Source organism: Alosa alosa, chromosome 10 (assembly GCF_017589495.1).
Source record: "Alosa alosa isolate M-15738 ecotype Scorff River chromosome 10, AALO_Geno_1.1, whole genome shotgun sequence".
Taxonomy (NCBI): Eukaryota; Metazoa; Chordata; class Actinopteri; order Clupeiformes; family Clupeidae; genus Alosa; species Alosa alosa.
The window spans coordinates 7,420,729-7,433,732 of record NC_063198.1 but is presented as its reverse complement, the minus strand read 5'-3'; the positions used below and the strand labels follow the sequence as shown (position 1 = coordinate 7,433,732).

At 41.7% G+C, this 13,004-nt stretch overlaps 1 protein-coding gene across 1 annotated transcript in view; it reads left to right on the top strand.

Moving 5' to 3' along the window:
* The window catches only part of mmp24 (matrix metallopeptidase 24), a 31,679-nt gene extending 18,759 nt beyond the window's left edge, over window positions 1–12,920 (top strand). The window contains 3 exon segments of the mRNA XM_048255903.1: window positions 1,759–1,897; window positions 2,942–3,208; window positions 6,824–12,920. Of these exon segments, the coding sequence (XP_048111860.1) occupies window positions 1,759–1,897; window positions 2,942–3,208; window positions 6,824–7,161 (744 nt within the window). The 3' untranslated portion in view covers window positions 7,162–12,920.
* The last annotated feature ends 84 nt before the right edge of the window (window positions 12,921–13,004 follow it).

Genomic DNA, 13,004 nt, shown 5'->3' with positions numbered 1-13,004 from the left:
ATAAATGTGTAGGTGTGTGTGTGTGTGTGTGTGTGTGTGTGTGTGTGTGTGTGTGTGTCTGTGTCTGTGTCTGTGTCTGTGTCTGTATCTGTGTGTGTGTGTCTGTGTGTGTGTGTGTGCCATGAACGCTGCGGTTTTATGCAGCTACAGAGTGGGACTCACCAGATTGCACTTGTTGGCTGGGAATTGGATGTGCACGTAAAGATGAGATGCATGAGATGATTAAAACCGATGGTCTGTAAGTGTCTGGTCCTGATTATTGTTTAATGTGTGTGTGTACAGTGCGTGTGAATGTATAGTGTGTGTAGTTTAGAGGATTCCATTGTGAATGTATAGTGTGTGTAGTTTAGACGATCTCATTAGCTTTTTTGACTGTTCCAATAGAGGGTATTCAGATGTGTTTTGTTACAGTTATATCCCTGCTGAAAAAAAGAACGCTAGAAACCAGCTTAGCTGGTAGCTGGTTTAAGCTGGTTTTAGCTGGTCTTTGCTGGTTTTCTTCAAGCGCTTGCTGGTCTTTGCTGGTGTAGCTGATTGGGCCACTAGGTGGTCCGGCATGACCATCTGAGGAAGCTGGTTATGCTGCTGTGACCAGCCTGTCATGGGATACAGCTGGTGTAAGATGGTCATGCTGGGGACCAGCCTGCCAAGCTTGACATTGTTGGTGTAAGATAGTCATGCTGGTTTGCTAGAATGACCAACATAAGCTGGCATGACCAGTTAAACCAGCAATGTAAGACCAGCAACACCAGCTAAAATGACCAGCTTGAGGTGGCATGACAAGCAAAACCATCTGAAAAACCATCATAAGCTTGGTAAACCAGCTGAAGGTATGTTTTTGCAAGAGTTTTGCTGGTCTAGCTGAATTCATGTGAAATGTTTTGAGTGTACCATTGGGCTCTTAAAGGCATCATGTGATGATGATGGGGAACATATAGACAAATTCAACTGGATGTCTTTGATCTTGTTTTAAATGTCTTTTAAGGTCATATGTTGCAGCTGTTCAGAGAGTATTATTATCAGTAAAGGCCAAGCTTTATCAGATCAAATCAAATCAAAGTCCCTTCATTTCAGTGTAAAGAAAGCCATAGATAGACCTCAGTATGCCTGTCCTTACATTGGCACTCAACAAAATCTGGAAGCTGAAATCTGGTGGATAGACGATCATCTTTCACAATTGTATCTTCATCCTAGTTTTATGAATGTTTCGGTTGTTTTTTATGAATCATATAGGCCACTGGATGCCTACATTTTGCTCAAGATTAAAAAAAGTATCTATAAGTAAATAAGTATAAATAAGTCAGTGATTTTGCTGGACAATCATGAACTAGTGTGACTATGAATGATTCCTGTGGAGGTTATGCTTGGCGGCATGTACTCAATTGCCCTTGTAGTGACTGAAAATATTAGATACATAACAGAGAGAAACAAGACTATTAAGGGGAATATTAAACTAGGATTTGTTCACCCCATGCAACCTATGACAAAAGAAAAACAGCAACAGCGAATCGTTTGAAATAGTCATAAGACTGCGTCGTTGTGTGGCAGTGCGCTGCTTGTGGTTAGAAGGAATTGGATCTGGAGCGAGTGTGTTCTGTGTGTGTGTGTGTGTGTGTGTGTGTGTGTGTGTGTGTGTGTTTTCTTGCCTCTCTTTCACGTGTGGGTTGCTTGCTGCCGTTGGGGAGTTGTTCGGACGTGTCCTAGTTTCTCGGCAGCCATATGATAATGAGCTGTGATTGCTGCTCCTCTGCTCATCAGGACCGATGGTTCTGGCGACTGCGGAACAACAAGGTGCAGGAAGGCTACCCGATGCAGATCGACCAGTTCTGGAAGGGCCTTCCGCGCGGCATCGACGCGGCCTATGAGAGGTCGGATGGGAAATTTGTGTTCTTCAAAGGTATGCCTGGCACTTCTTGTTCTTATTAAAGCCCATTATTTTCACTGTGCCTCTCTTACTTAATCAGTGCACCACTGATGCCATTCATTTGAATGCTACACACAAGCCTCACACTCATCAAACACACACACACACACACACACACACACACACTGGTTCTGCTACACACACATTGCAAACTCACTCTCACAAACACATGCATGTACATGCACGCACACATACTCATGTACAAACTCACACACGTGCATACACACTCACACACGTACCCACACATACACACACACACACACACACACACACACACACTCACACACACACACACACACACACACACACACACACAGCTGGAGAGTAATTTAGCCCTGCTGTCTCAGGGAGTTCTTAAGGCCAGGTATTTATAGCCTCTGTCTCCCTACGCTCCCAGATGCACTAGCGAGAGAAAAAAAACTCCCAGATGATTCTCCACAGTTACCTTTGAGAGTACACTTTGTATTAATAGGGAGATATTTGAACTCAATTTTATGATTGCTTTTGTTTTCTCCTTCAGGCTATCTGATGCCAGTTATTTGTTTACATCTCAGAAGCGATATTTTTGTGTCTGTGTTTGTGTTTTTTTTTTCACATGTTTAATGACAGTGGTTGTTTGTTTGTTTGTCTCAGAAGTGTTATGTTTCTGACTGATTTAATCAAAACATTGCATACGATAAGGTTACAGTAATATAGTGAAGACGGGAGCAGTGACAGGGCATATCAACGTGACAAGTCAGCCTTTGGCTTAAAGTGAACTAATTAATGTTTAATGAGCCACTGATGAGGGCCGATAAAACCGCCCCACAGCTGCCCTCATGCCCTGTTAGAACAACGTCAGAAAAATGTTTTCAAGGCAACTTGCATCTCTCATTTTCGTTTTGTTTTGTCTATTGTGGTGACAAGTACTGGGTACACTCCTGTGTCACAACACCATCAGAAACCCCTTAGAATGTCCCCTAAATATTCCCCAAGGTAACCCATCTCTCTCATTTCCATTTTGTTTTGTCTGTTTAGGTGACAAGTACTGGGTGTTCAAAGAGGTGAGTGCTGAACCCGGCTACCCGCACAGCCTGGTGGAGCTGGGCACCAGCCTCCCGCAGGACGGCATCGACACCGCCGTGCGCTGGGAGTCCGTGGCCAAGACGTACTTCTTCAAGGGCAACCAGTACTGGCGCTACAACGAGGAGAAGCGCACCGTGGACGCCGGCTACCCCCGCTCCATCTCCGTGTGGAAAGGCGTCCCCGAGGCGCCACAAGGAGCTTTTGTCAGCAGGGAGGGAAGTGAGTATGACCTTAGTGACCTTACTCGGTGTATTTTCTCCTTCTTCTTCTTCTTCTTCTTCAACAATCACTCAGCTTCACTGTATTATGAAAACCGGCCCTCTTAAGTCTGTCAACAGTTACCAATATCCCCGAGGCTTACCCCCACTCTCTCCACACACACACCTCTTCACACATACACCTCACCCCAGTGTTGTCACTGAAGGCCACTTTATTGCCTCTCGAGTGAGTGAGTGTGAGGACAGAGAATAGATTCTGGGAAGCTGATTCCTGGTGGAGACACACCAATGGTTTCTGCTGTAACACAATGATTCATGTGTCATGGGCTTGCCACGATCATTACTGCAGGGCACGTTAACAGGTAGATAGGTAGGTTGTTCAGCATGATTTTAATGACCATGACCTTCATGCAGTAACCTTTAATTACATATCGACAGCGACTGCCGGCCATCAGTGTCTGGTAAATGTCAGCGGCAGTTGGAACAAGCACCATTCCTCCCTTCTCAGAAAAGACACAAATGTGTGCCACCAATATGTGAGCTACAGGATATGACATCCTGCCCATTCAGACTAAAATAGATGCCCATCAACAGTGTTCCTGGTGTAAATTGCATCATTCTGGAGCAAGCTATTTTAATCCCAGTTGGTAGGCACTTGGCATGCACTCAGTATTCAAAACCTGTGGAAACCTGGTTTTGCAAAAATGCTTGCAGAAATGCTTTTAAAGTTTGATCAAATGAAACGGCTGTAGCTGTAGAAATTCATGACTTACGAGAGTAATGTGGCCAGCTAATGTATCTTTTATTCACTACTGTCTAATGCTTACACCTGCATTTTGATATTATTCAGTTGCCTCTCTGACATCATGTCAACAGGCACACGAGTACCATATGCCATTGTTTCGGCTGGTGTTGGATTTCATCATAGGATCTTCCCAAATGGTCTAAAGTAACACTTTATTTGCTCTGGTCTATTCCAGTGAAAATCACTGGTGTATTCTCGTTATGATTATTAAGACCACCGCGCAGCGAAGTGGCGGTCATATAGGTTTAGTCAGATTTTTTTTTTTTTTTTTTTTTTCTTTTTTTTCTTTTTTGCATGTCCACATTTCCGTCAATGATTCCCGGGACACTGAAAGACCGGGGTACACGAAACTTGGTGGGCATGTAACCCCACATGGATAGCATGGAACCATCGTTTTCGTTTTGATCTGTAGCCCCCGCTGGACTGGACCCCGAAGGAGGGTAGGGCAGACACAGTTTTCTGTGAATATCTCGAAAACCGTAGGGTTTAGGAGGACCATTTTTTTTGTATGTTGATCTCAAGGGGCCATGTCAACCCATTCCATAACCACTCATTTCATGTATAGCGCCACCTAGTTAAACACAAAAAAGTAAAAATGAGGTGTTGTAATTGAAGGTATCTGTGACCTAACATAGTCAAAACTGCACGAAATTGGAAGTGTAGGATCATTATGACACCCTCTGTATGCACGCCAAATTTTGTGGAATTCCGTTCATGGGGGGCCACACAATAAATTAATTTATGTTACTATAGACCAACTGGCCTGTAGGTGGCGGAGACAGTTTTCTGTGAATATCTCGAGAACCGTGGGGCCTAGGAGGTCCACCTTTTTATGTATGTTGGTCTTAAGGGGCATGTCAACCCATCCCATTACCACTTATTTCATGTATAAAGCCACCTAGTTAAAAAATTAAAAAGCAAAAAAATTAGGTGTTTTCATCACAATATCTCTGGCTGACAAGGTCAAAACTGCACGAAATTAAAAGTGTAGGATCATTATGACACCCTCTGAATGCATGCCAAGACCGGGGTACACAAAACTTGGTGGGCATGTACCCCCACATGGATAGCATGGAACCGTCATTTTTCGTTTTGATCTGTAGCCCCCCCCGCTGGACTGGACCCCCTGAAAGGAGGGTAGGGCAGACACAGTTCTCTGTGAATATCTTGAGAACTGTAGGACCTAGGATGACCATTTTTTTCCGTATGTTTGCCTCCAGGGGTCATGTTAACCCATTTCATGTGCACACATGTGCACAAACAGATACACACACATACATTCACAGTAATCATACGTATGACACATACTTGCATGCATACGCTTGCATGCACAGGCACATACGCAGGCACACACACGCACACACACACACACACACACACACACACACACACACACACACACACACACACACACACACACACCCACACACATAACATAAACATAACACAAACAATCAAGAATTTCTCAGAATTATAAACAGGCAAGATGGAGGGGGGGTTGTATAAAATGAATTTTACATGTGAAATCTATGAACTAATCATGTTTTGGTACTTGTTGTCTAGCAGATACCAGTGAGAATTGAGTGTGGATAATGCAATTTAGTGAGACAGTTAGAATCATATAGGCCTTTCAGCGTGCTTTCTTTTTGTGGAGAAAATGTGCTGGACTGGGCGGCGGTCATATTTTGTACCGCTCTGCGGTACATCTAGTTTTACATGGTGTCTATAGTTGCTGGGTGTTTTTGCATAAAGCAGTACAGTATAGCCTAGTGTTGATGGGGGACAGTCTCAGTCTTGGTCAGGTGGTTGTTGCTGAGAGCGCCTCTGTTGTTGCATAAGCAGCCCCCATTTATTGGGCTCAGCATCAAAGGATTTGTCTGCAAGTGCTGGTGGCAGCAGGGGTCGCGAAGGGTTAATTCTGTGGGGCCGCAAGAAGCCTCCCGTTTGTGCAGCTCCAGCAAAACTGCACGGAGACGCTCCCCAGCGTCCCCCGAGCCCTGTTCCGGAAGGAGCTATCATCGCTTGTGCGAGTCATGTCACAACCTCCTGCACTACATTTCACAGAGGGACCGGGGCTACACGCGAACATGAGAAGTGGAAGTCGGCGAGGGTCATACGGCCCATTTGGTTCACTTGTTTTGCCTGTAGCTCATGATTTTTCAGTCGCTCAGCCATTTCTACAGGGAGTCCCGACGTGTGGTGGTGCGCAAGGAGGAGATATAAAAAATTGGGGAAAGTCGTTTTTTTTTCCCTAATACATTTTGTCCTTCATAAAACACAACTCAAAGGAAAATAGTTCCTATATTTTTTATTGCAATAACACCTTGACATTTATATAACACATGACATATGCGTGTGTTATGGATCGATCATGTCAGTTTGCAAGAGTAAAAGACTCTTATTAAGCCCAGATGCTTCAGGCCATGCTTTGAAGGAAATAACAGTGCAGACTGAGCTGTAACACCTGAGTGTTTCCAAGAACAGTAAATGTCACTTGTTAATGATTATTCACATGTTCATCTCAGAGTGTCTGGAAATATAGATTCTAATGAAAGTATGTTAGCAAGCTAGAAATACACATTTGCTTTAGAAATATTTCAATATTCTAAGATATTAGGGTGGTGCTGAAAGATACATTGCTTTGTTTTTCAAATTAGAGAGCTCCTCTTAAGAAAGGCTACATTGTGGTTGGGGTTGGCTCTACACCGCATAGGTTTTTGGGTCCACTTTCAAACATTCAACTTACAAGTTTTAGGAACAATTGTATTGTCCAGTGTGTCTAACTTTGGTCCTCGTTTTTGTCTCCATTAGTGTACACCTACTTCTACAAAGGCAAAGATTACTGGAAGTTTGATAACTCCAAGCTTTTCGTGGAGCCCGGCTACCCCAAGTCCATCTTAAAAGACTGGATGGGCTGTGACCAGTCCGACATGGAGAAGAACAAGGATCGGCAGCTGCCCCACGACGACGTGGACATCATGGTGGCCATCAACGACGTTCCGAGCACCGTCAACGCCATCGCCGTGGTGATCCCTTGCATCCTCTCCCTGTGCATCCTGGTTTTGGTCTACACCATCTTTCAGTTCAAGAACAAAGGGGTGCAGCAGAACGTCACCTACTACAAACACCCCGTGCAGGAGTGGGTATGACAGGCTAGGTGGCGCTAGCTGAAGGCTAACGGATAGAACAGTTTTTGAGAGGGCTACAAAAAAAAGAAATAACAAAAAAGACAAACAAACGCTTTGGGTGCATCATGTGATCAGTGCCTGTCTTTGCACAATCTATTGTGAGACGAGGGGTAAAGGAAGGAGCAAATCCCTTTGGGGTTTCGTACAACCCTCACTCCCTCCCTACTCCTCCCAAAACCCCCCTCCGTGAAGAAACCTTAAAAAACGAGAATTGTGTGCGTACCGTTACCATGAGCCGAGAAAAGAAAACGAACGAAAACAAACACAACAAAACCACAGCGGAGCTGTGGGAGGCTCTGTCTGGAGCGCGCGATGGAGCCGTCTTCCCACTGGTTGGTCTAATGCACCTGTGCTCCACCTGTCCTCTTCTATCTGGCCCGGTCACTGGAGGCCATATGGCGACCCGCATACTGTCCCTCCGCCAGACTGCCCACAGACTGTCCTCCAGAGGGACGGAGACGGAGCATGCCTCGCAGTCAGATACCAGCAGTTCCTGTCTTAATCCAACATGGACTTGTACATGAATTTCAAAAGTAATATCAGTTGTGAAACAAGAAGAGCGAATCAAATTTAAAAAAAAAAAAAAAAAAAAGAAAACACAAAACAAAATAAACTAAAATGTAGGTAGAAATGCCATAGAAATTGAGAGTGAGAAAAGGAAGATTGTTGTGGAACAGTTTTAAGACTTTTTAAGTTTACGGAATGACCTTGAGTTCAGGCTGAGAAAGACGTTGTTATGGTTTACTCTATGTTCACTCAACTTGTACTGCACAGCACTGGCGCAGTCTAAACGCTGGCTAGTGGACAGTGGTCAGGCTGCTGATGAACTCTGACCCCACACACACACTCCACTTGTTCCGTGGAGCGGGTAGAAGACTCCTCTGCCTTGAGTTCACTTGGAAGTTTTCAATCACTGAAAGTCTACCAATTTATATATTTTGTTTTTATTTTATGGATTTGCATTGCCTCTTTTTTTCTAGGAATACATGTCAGTGCTCTGATTTCCTATGTAACTAATGTAAATCAAACGTCTATTGTAATTACTTATTGTTACAGTGTTATAGCTTTGGAATGGCTCTGTAACATTCAGGCAAACCACATCCCTTTCCTGTTATGGTATTTCCAGGCTTCAGGTACAGTGTAACAGTAAATAATTACAGCATGCGCTGCGTCACACTCACTGACATAAGTGCTCAGGAGGAGACAATAAGACCTTTTTTTCCCTTTGATTTCCTGTTTTTCCTCATATAATACTACCTTTTTCAGACATAAGCAAGCCACATTGACTTTTCTGTGTGAATCAGGAAATAAAAAAAAACTGAAAATAAAAAAAACAGGAAACAAAAACACAATTCATCCCCAATTCAAATTCACCCCCAGCTAGCTTTGCAAGGACAGGCTTCTCATTAGTGCTATGATGTTAAGATTGCTACGTCAGTATTTGGCCTTGGTGTGAGAATGGTTTTGAGAACTGAGGTAGCGTTAGATGTCATATACTTTAATTAACCTGCAGTGCTGAAAACATAACAGTGGCAGTAAGACATCATGTCTAGTCCTCTTCCTCATGCAAAATAGGAGGATGGATGCCAAATTGTAGATGAGGAGGTGTTGCACCATGCATTGTCTCATTCGCAGCTTGCAAACCCCAAGAAACTGAGATCAAACATGGCAGACAGAACCTCCCATTGGGGCTGGGTTCTGGAAATCCCCGCTGAGAGAAAAACAGTTTTCTCTGCCGTACTCCATGTATTTGCCTTTAAAATGTTTTAGGTTCACTTTGAATATGCTTTTCTCACCCCCATCATTTAAGTTTTCATGTTTATTGCTATAAGTAAAGAAATCCAAGGATCATAACAGAGGCGCAGAAGGCTTTTATCACCTTCCCACTAATGATTTCTTGTGATGGGACGAGGCGAGCACACAACTGTCCACACATTTGGGTGAGGTGTTATTCAGATACGCAACACATTTTGAGATACTTACAATACTGAGCTTTGACCGGGGCATTGACAAAGGAGTTTTCATTTTGACCATTTCTGTGTTTCTTCTTTGCCCTTGTCTATCAAGCCTATCAAGCTTTCATTGGTTTGTGTGGTGTTTCTGTGGTACTGTAATGTGCTCAGTGCTAATATATGAGTGACTCACAATCACAATCACCTGTATTGCTTTGCGTGGCCCAAGTAAACATTATCCCTTCCAGACTCAGCCATGACCACTGAAATGCTGACCTTGGTCATCTCCATTTCTAACATATAGAAAGTTTGTGATAGGATGTTTGAATAGTGAAAAAAGTAGTGTCATCAAAATATGTGGTGCTGCTATAAAACGTTGAGCTTGTCATATGGATGTGACTATGAAGACATCTACTGTAGTAGAGAAAAGTTTTAAGCTGCTTTATAGGCCGTTGTCCCTATTTGCATATTGTTCACACCATGTGTTTCTGCTGGACAATACTACATTCATTTGCCTTACTGTGGCAGACCTTTAGTGAGATGTGTTGGGGCAGACCCTTTTAGAGGAGTAACCAGAATGTTTTATGACATAACGATTTTTTTGCTAGCCTGTCCAACTTTTGAATTTTTTACACAATGGGATAAGGGTTAACAACTGTGTTTTCAGCCCCGAGGTCTAGTTGACCCGGAGTTTATGTTTATGTGTTTACCCATGCAAATAATCCTGCATATTGGATATACATATTATGACAGTTGATTTCACTGTGTCATTTAATGAACTGACATCCCTTTGTCATCAGCACAAGTGACATTTGCTTGCTCGTTTATAAAAAGCCAAGTTTAGTAGATAAATCTGAGTGCGTTTGGCATACGAAATGTACTTAGTGGTTGCCCTGGGGTTGGTTTTAACATGTTGATGGAGAGGGGGAGAGAGAGAGATGCAGTTTTATAAAGTGGCAAATTGCTTCGCTTCAAGGAATTTGTTATCGATGGGCTTTTTCTCCCTGCATACATTTCATTTCATTTGAGTTCCCCTCCTGATTAAATCGGCTACGTGTCAAACAGGCAGTCTTCACACTCAGTTGCAGTGGAGACCAATTAAAGTTCGCTATCCCAGGAAGTAGTTAGTGCCCATATCATGCACGGCTCTCAGCAAGACATCCGGCGCAGGTTACTATTGGCCTGCGTTTGATAATCCATTATTTCTAGAAAGGGTCAGTACCTGATTTGATCCCTGTGTCTTTCCACCATAGACTCTCCTTTCTTACTTCTGTGTGTGCTGCTTCTCACCCCTGACGCTTACTCCAGAGGTTCCGATTTGTAAGTGTGTGTGTGTGTGTGTATTCGTATACACATGGCGCGTGTCTACAAAGCTCATGCATCCTGGTCTTTTGTCGAGTCTCTGAGAAATCTGAATGTCTATCACTTGTCATTTGTTTATGGTTCTGAGCGCAGTTTTCATTTATTTCTTGAGGAGTTTTGGAATGGAAACACATGTACAGTATGTTTCACTTACTGTAGTTGCTGTTAGCTGCTGTCTTCCAAAATGTTCTCTATCCTGAAATATCCTCAGAAACAGACAGTTTCTTTGATTTTTACATTTATGTCTGCCTTAGCAGCTTCTGCTGATACCTTTTTAAGACACTGTGCCTTGTCTTAAAATTTGCTATGGCCTGCTCTATTTATATCTTTCAATTCCCTCAGTAATTTCTATAAGGAGCTGGGAATCTTTTCTTTTATGTTCAGAATCAGCATAATCTGTTATAATTTCTATTATATCATATACTCCTTTGCATATTGTGTATAATCAATATGCATCATCTGTTATCTTCTACAGGCAGGTGTGCGTATCAGTCTTCTTGGTCTTTTTCATTTGTGATTCCTCCTTTATTTTGAGCAGCTTGGCGGTTGATCGAGATGTGGTACTGTGTCAGAGCAGACGTCTAAGTGTGTGTGCCCATTCAGGAATGATTCCATTCTCTCATCTCCAGATTAGCTTGAGACAAAGGTCTGGATTGCTTGTGCAGTCATCCACAGGGACCTCCATATTTAATTTGTAGCCTCTTTATTCCCAATGGTCTAAATCTGTCTAAAGATTGTCTACAGTATATTACATCAGTGTTTGATACTTTTGAAAATGCATTTTGAACCCAGGATATTAGGTAAAAGGATGCTCAACCATACAGCACACTTTTGCCCACAAATACAAACTAATTATTCATCACAATCCTACGCCGTCTTAGTTCTTGCTGTTATTGGTAGGACTTTCAATATGGTTGATATATTTCAAGAGGTGGAGTTGGTGGAAATCTGAATACAAGGCCATTGCCAGTGTACAACTATTCAAATTCAAGAGACAGTTTTTCTATGAAAGGATAGTCCTGGAAATTCATAATTGAACCTACTGGTGCTAAAATGTGATGCTGAGATTGAATTTTTCTTTTTTTCTAATGATGTATTCTTACTCTAATGCACACCTTACATTTTTACATCCTTGAATGGAGCAGAGATATTGACAATATTATTCTTTGGTTGAAAAAATCAGGCACAGCCTTGTTTAATCTTCATGGCTTTCGGGTCGTTAAATCCCATTTGTACCGGTGGGGAGAGCAAATTAAATCTCATTCATCATCTTCTGCAAGCCATTAGAAGATAAATTTCTTGTGGACAATGAAATACAAGTGTTCCAGGAACTGATTTGGATCATTGATTTCATCATGATGTGTGTGCATACCTGACTAAGATTCAATCAGGATAAACAGGCTAAAACCACTGTATGTGTAAATATACATTATTTCAACTAATTTGTCCAGAAATGAAGTTAAACAGTGTTTACTGTGTAGCCTATCAGATATGGATTACTATGGAAAGATATAGGGGGTTGGTTGTATGAGGGGTACTTTAAGTAGCATTATGACAAATATATGGCATATATTTATTGAAAATATTGATGCAAAGTACGTACAAAGCTATGAGTCTGGGGATAGATGGGACTGGTCCATCTACCTTTTACATTTCTCTTAATTATATGTAATACCATTTTCTACTGGTTGGGAGGATGAAGAGTCCTTGGATTTGCCTACTTGGCCTATATAAACATTATGGTGGCTATAGACAACGGCCATCTGTAACTTGCCTGTTGTTGCCTTTTGTTTCTATAGTTCTGTTACATGAGAAGTAATAGGAGAAAAACATATCAGAGGTAGTCCAGACTTTTAAAGTTAAAAAATTGTATTAAAGTTTTACTGGGGATCAAGTGAGATTTTATCTAACATAGCTTTAAAGAGGAAATTCACTTTTGTTTGTTGTTTTCATGATATTTTACGATGTATTTTATGTAAATATTCTTTTTGGGTTATTTTCTGACTGATCAAAGTGAATATCAAACTCAGTCTGTTTTCGAAATACGACACAAAAATGAGTTTTTTTCTAACAAAAAGAAGTTCCAAGATGACTGTGAGTTGAACGAACCCCCTAATAAATGATTGTGTAAATATAAAAATCTGACACACTTTTGAAAAGTCTGATCTTTTCTAATTTTCTTTTTCTGTCTGATCTGTTTAATCTCAGAAACGGATAAAAGTTAAAAGAATATGTTATTATACACCATATTATTTAAGCTTTATTTACAAAAAAACACTTTTAATTACATAAACGTAAACATTGTTTTTATATATTATTTTCATTCAACAGTTATACACTGTATATCTACCAATATCACCATGTTCTATTAACAAAGAAATGTCAATAAAAGGTTTAAAAAGCTTTGCAATGGCTGATGACAAAAATGTGTCTTGACCTGCTCACCATGTTACACTGTAGAAAAAAACAATGAGTGTTTATAAGGAATCT